This window comes from Parasteatoda tepidariorum, chromosome 9 (genome assembly GCF_982258835.1).
Source record: "Parasteatoda tepidariorum strain Cologne lab strain chromosome 9, Ptep-v5.0, whole genome shotgun sequence".
Taxonomy (NCBI): Eukaryota; Metazoa; Arthropoda; class Arachnida; order Araneae; family Theridiidae; genus Parasteatoda; species Parasteatoda tepidariorum.
This window is the reverse complement of record NC_141763.1, coordinates 90,798,830-90,804,829: the sequence shown is the minus strand read 5'-3', so window position 1 is coordinate 90,804,829 and position 6,000 is coordinate 90,798,830. Positions and strand designations below refer to the sequence as shown.

The following is a 6,000-nucleotide window of genomic DNA, read 5'->3' as shown; positions in this document are numbered from 1 at the left end:
ACGAAAAACAATCTCACTCAAAAATATATTTATATTTTGACTAGGCTGAAATACTATGCTTTTGGCTATAATGCTTATATATAGTTGTTGTAATTATTTATATGTAGTGGAGGTCAAACTCATTTATAATTATTATTAAAATTTAGGAAGTTTAATTGAAGAACATGAGTTTCGCAACCACTTTAAATATGGAAATAAAATCTTCCGAAAAAACTGGAATAGTTGGCAGCTTTGGCAATGTCTCCATATTCTAAAGAAACAAGACTAAGCGTCTTGAAGTGAGTAAGAAAATCCCAGCGCCAGAATATCAGACTTAAAAAATATTTCTAAATATTTTACAGCTTATTTTACTTATAACTTTTGCTTATTGAATAAACAAACGCTATTTAAATTTGCTATAGCACTTTTGTGTAAATCGTTGCTGTTTAGAAGACTACTCCCAGGCTAGAATCCTAGCGATGGCTGGTTGATTTGAATTCTGCTTCCGGTTCGTACAGAGAACAGTGACGTAAGATATTTCCAGTGGTATCGTGGATTAAAATTTCCTCATCTTCGGGCTAAACTTGGAATGTTTTCTTCCTCATGTAATGCAAATGATGATTAGTTTCATCAAAAAGCCTTTCAAGGTGGCAAGTTTGTCCCAATGCACGATCCAGGATCACTCCTGGTTTTCAGCGTTGGGTTAAAAATTTCATTTAACATTGCTAATTGCAAACCTAAAAATAGGTTAACTGTTCAACGCCAGATATAAAATAAGAAGAAAAAGCTTTTGTGTGCATTGAGTTAGAACCCGAGTTAGAACTCAGTGAGTATGAACCCTAGTGACTGCTGATTGATATGGATTCAGCTCCCGGCTTGCATAGAGAGCAAAGCTGATGTAAAATATCCTCAGTGGTAGACGGAAGATAGATTAGAATCGGGCTAACCGTGAGGAGATTGTCGGTGCTTTCCACCCCATGCAACGCAAATGCTGGTTAGTTGGATTTAAAAAATTCTGCAAGAGGGCTAGATTGCCCCAATGTTTGATTCAGGATCACTCCTAGTCTTTTGGATTGCGTCTGATTGGATTTTTACAAGGTTATGGGACTGAATCGAGATAGCTGCAATGTCAAACATGGATCGGCTGTTTCTACACTTGTTAAAATAAAATAAAATAAAATAAAATAAAATAAAATAAAATAAAATAAAATAAAATAAAATAAAATAAAATAAAATAAAATAAAATAAAATAAAAACTTCTGTGCCATTCCTAAACACTTCAGTTGCAAACACTGCTGTTTCTTTGTGTCTTCTTGTATTTTAGGAACTTTAGATTATCGTTCATTTTTCTCAAATGTGAATAGTTTACAAAGTATGTAAAAAAAAAGGTCTTTTTTTCAAAAAATTAAAACTCAGCTGGTCACCTCATCAAGCATTTTTTTTTCTTTCACACAAATATAAATAAATTATGAATAATACCATTTACCTTTAGATGCAATATTTCCAGATTCTTTTGCTCTTTTATGCCACATAAATGCTTTTTTGGGATTGTAATACTGAGGATTGGAGTAATACATGCCTAATGCTCTTTGACATTGAACTACACCAAAAAAATGTTCACCCGTAGAAATATTCTTTTTTATTTTCGCTCCTCGCAACCAGTACCTAAAACAAAATAGTAAAATTAGCAAGTATTTATGGTAAATTAAAGCTTAAAAAATAGGCATGTGTTGTAGAAGTAATGAAATTAGTCAATATATAAAGTAAAGCAGTAAAATTAGTTGGCATCAAAAGTAAAATAGTTGAATCAGTCAGCAGCCAACATACCGATATACAGCTGGTTTTCAAAAAAGAAATGTTAAAACGTTGAAAATAGTTATCAAGGAAATGGAATTCTTTATTCTGGAATCTGGCTATTTTATTTCGAATATCAATATATCAAAATTACGGTAGTAAAATCAGCCAGGATCCAAAAATATCGGTTTTGAATTTATTAAAAAACCAATTGTTATAATGTTGAGAATAGTGATCAAAGAAACGGAATGACTTAACCTTGAATTTGACTATTTTACTTCAAATTGGTAGTTGAATTGATCGACGATAATGGATTGTTCGATGAGAAATGAAAATTAGATTTCTTTCTATGCGTGCGCATCCTTTCCATCATTTATTTAATATATTGTTATAGAAAAAAAGTCTTTTTTGGAATTTTCTATTGGCAATTTACATGAAAAATTTTATACAAACAAACGGAATATTAAATAAATTATTGTTTATTGGTCGGATATCAATATAATTTTTATCTGTTAAAACAAATCGTAAATTTCGGAACCTAGAACCTATAGGATTCTGCAGAACATCTTTTAGGAATTGAAAGCCTTGGCACTAGACATCCGGTTACCTGTACTTTGTTTTCTGGATTGTATTTAAAATTACAAGGTTAAGGAGCTGAACTTTGATAAGCATAAACTCTTTGACACAGAGTTTTTATTAAATATAATAATTCTCATTATATTATAATAATTTAGGATAAAAGTAAGTGAACATATCAGTATTTTAATAATTTATGGTTATGAAATATTCCTGACAAACAATAATTGTTCGAATTTGCACTTATTTAGATTTAAGGTACGTACTTTATTTACTTCTCAGCACAACTGTATAATGGACTATTGGCGACAGCCTTTGAAATATCCCTGAGGATGATCTGAAGACATGCCATCGCAATTTTGATGCTCTATAGAGGGGATGGCGTCCCTGCTTTGGTAGCCCGACGACCTGCACGCGAAGTCGAGCTCTTTATGATAGAACAGTTTAACAAGAACCGATACCGCGCACCCTTGGTCCCAATGCAAGCTGATCAAAGCGGTCAGCCTCACGCTTACTGAGCGCAGCCAGTGATGCTTGACTTCGGTGTTCTAGTGGGAACCATGTTTTTACGATCAGTACACTGCAGGACTATTTCGATATAAGAGAAACAATTATTCATCATTGAAATTTATTTAATTTACGAAATCAATTATTAATAAATTTTTGATTATTAATGAAAAAAAATTCAATCTCCTTTTTTGGATTTTAGCAGATATATATCAGATTAGATTTAGCAGATTCGAGTAAATATAATTCCGATAATCTAACAGATTTTTGAATAATTATTAAACTGCTTTTATGATTAAAAAGTATCAAAATATATTTTTGTTTGTCATTATAGCGTCAGAAAAAAATATATATAAGGTACACCTATATCCCATTTGAGTCAAAGGGTTAATACAATATATGGAACAACTTTTTAATGTTTATAATAAAATAACACAAATAAAAATGTTTTTATAAAGTTCAAGTTGCATCTTCGATCACATTTGATTCCTATTTGTATCAAATGTGAAGCAAAAGAGGTAGAATATTGTAAAAATGAATCATATGCGTGTTTCCATTTATTATATGATCCAATGCATTTACTTAAAAAAATATTTATTTGTTTGAAAAAGTCACTGTTGTTTTGTACCATTATTGAATGAAGAGTTTATTTTAAAAACTTTTTTTAATTCTATGATGAAGACATTTTGTATTGATTTTGATCAGGAATAAGATACACGTCAAAACAAATGACACCGGAACTATTTTCCCTTTTCGGAAATGCATCCTGAGTCGGTAAGAAGTTCCGCTAAAAATCTCAGTCTATCATTTTGCTAAGAATTCCTTAAGATTATTATCGAAGAAAAATTGTCAGGAAAATGGCATCACCTTAAAAGTACAAATTTTAGTACCTATATTTCGTAAAAGCAGGTACAGAAGTTATAAGAATGGCTGTTGTTTTCCGGTATTAATGTTAGTTTCTTTTTGTTGGCTGTTGTTTTTTTATGGATTAATATGTGTAACTTAAAATTATATTCCTCAAGTTATGTGTAAAAGGCATCAGGTTCTTGAAGTTGTGTTCCTGTAATTGAGTAAGTAATTTTTGTTATTAATCTTCTGCTTATAGTTTGACTCATATCTTTAATATTTTTCACTTAGTTATAAGCCGCATACAATTTACAAGTTAAAATTTATTTTATATAGCACAATATATGATAGTACAATCTTATATAGCATTTGAAATTGTACTGAAATATTATATAAGTTCGTACTATCTTATACAGTATTTGAAATTGTACTATATAATGTAGGATCGTGCTTCTTATACAATATTTTAAATTATATAATAATTATTTGTTAATACTATCTTGCGCAGTGTTTATAATTATTTGTTAATACTATCTTGCGCAGTGTTGCGCAGTGTAATTGAACAATATTAAAATATATGATAGTCCTATCTTATACAGTAAAAGAAATTATACAATAGTAAGTTTTCTTATATGATATATGATAGTACTATCTTATATACTGTTTGAAATCGTACTATATTATAATATATGATAGTACAATCTGATAGATTATTTGAAATTGTACAATATAAAAAATATAATTGTACTAACTTATGCAATATTTTAGATTGTACAAAAGTATAATATAAGAAAGTATTATGTTGCATACTATTCAAAATTGTCTACAGTATAATGTATGATAGTACTATCTAACTTAATGTTTGAAATTGTACAATTGCATAATATATGATAGTGCTATCTTATACAGTATTTTAAATTGCACTATAGTATAATACATGATAGTTCAATCGTATGCAGTGTGTGAAATTTTACAGTAGTACTGTCTTATACAGTACTTAAAATGGTATAATAGTGCGAAATATGATGGTACTATTTTATGCAGTATTTGAAATTGTACTATAGTATAATGCATGATAGAACTATCTTATACAGTGTTTGAAATTGAACTATAGTATAATATATATGATAGTACTAGCTTGTACAATGTTTGAAATTGTACAATAGTATAATATATGATAGTAAAATATATGATAGTAAAATATATAATAGTACAATCGTATACAGTGTTTGAAATTGTACAATTTTAATCTTTTTAAAAAATACTCCTTCCAATGAACATATTGACTAAAAACAAAGTTATACAGATTTTTTTTGTGCATTGTGTTACTTATTTTCTGGATGAATATGGGAGGGGAATTTTTTTTTTTTTTGCAGGAAAGCCACCAGATTGAAATTCAGAATAAGCCGAGGCTAACACAGAAGGTTAATTTAAACAAATCAGAAACGTTACGTTTTAAAACATTGGATGTTGACACATAAGTTTAAATGTCGATTTAAAAGATAAGGACAAATTCAAAACGTTAAAAAGTGATTGTGCAACTATTTTCATTATTAGAACTTTCTGCGAAAAACAAAACGTTCCCATCAACCAAAGTTTATATGTACTACTACAAAGTCCTATCGTCTGAAATAATGTCTTTAATGACTGTTTTATTCAACAAAAGTGGTTACTAACAGAAGAAATTTTCTACTGAAAATCAATACAAATTTACTGATACTCTTATAAGAATTTCCAGATTCAAAAAAAAAAAAAAAATTAAAATCGGGTAGTTAATAAGCTAATAGGATAATAATTTTTAATGAACGCAAAACAAAAATAAATTTTCCTTTTTTCTAATCCTTTTATTAAATCATGATATGGTTAAATAAAAACACAACACTACATAAAGAAACAGTTTTTTTTGAAAAAATATTTAGTGTAGCACCCGCAATATAATATTCAATTTCTAATTTTTATTACTTACTAGCCGCCTAAGGCGGCCATCTGTCCGCCACGCTAAAGGTTTCCACAAATAAAGTTTTTTAAAACATAGCAGGAAATCTGAAGATTAGTGGACAATTAAAGTGTTTCTGTCCTGCAATTTTGTCTTCATATCCAGTTCTGCTGCAGATGTGTTATAGCTCTTGAGGATGTTTGAAGATGTAACTTTGCTATGGTAACCTAACCTATAATATAACTATCAGGTGGAGACTTGTTTTTTTTTTCTTAAAAAAAGGCCTCAGAAATTGTAAAAGCATACAAAAGTTGCTTTAAATACATGAAAAGAACACGAAAACGAAATAATTTTTTATGGTA

At 29.2% G+C, this 6,000-nt stretch overlaps 1 protein-coding gene across 2 annotated transcripts in view; it reads right to left on the bottom strand.

The window, feature by feature from the left end:
* Positions 1-1,401: 1,401 nt before the first annotated feature.
* LOC107436811 (LRP2-binding protein) overlaps positions 1,402-6,000 on the bottom strand; it is a 44,545-nt gene continuing 39,946 nt past the window's right edge. For both annotated transcript variants that reach the window (XM_087152334.1, XM_087152333.1), the window contains exon 4: positions 1,402-1,644. In XM_087152334.1, coding sequence (XP_087008460.1) covers positions 1,446-1,644 — 199 coding nt within the window. In that variant the 3' untranslated portion in view covers positions 1,402-1,445. The remainder of the gene's footprint in view (positions 1,645-6,000) is intronic.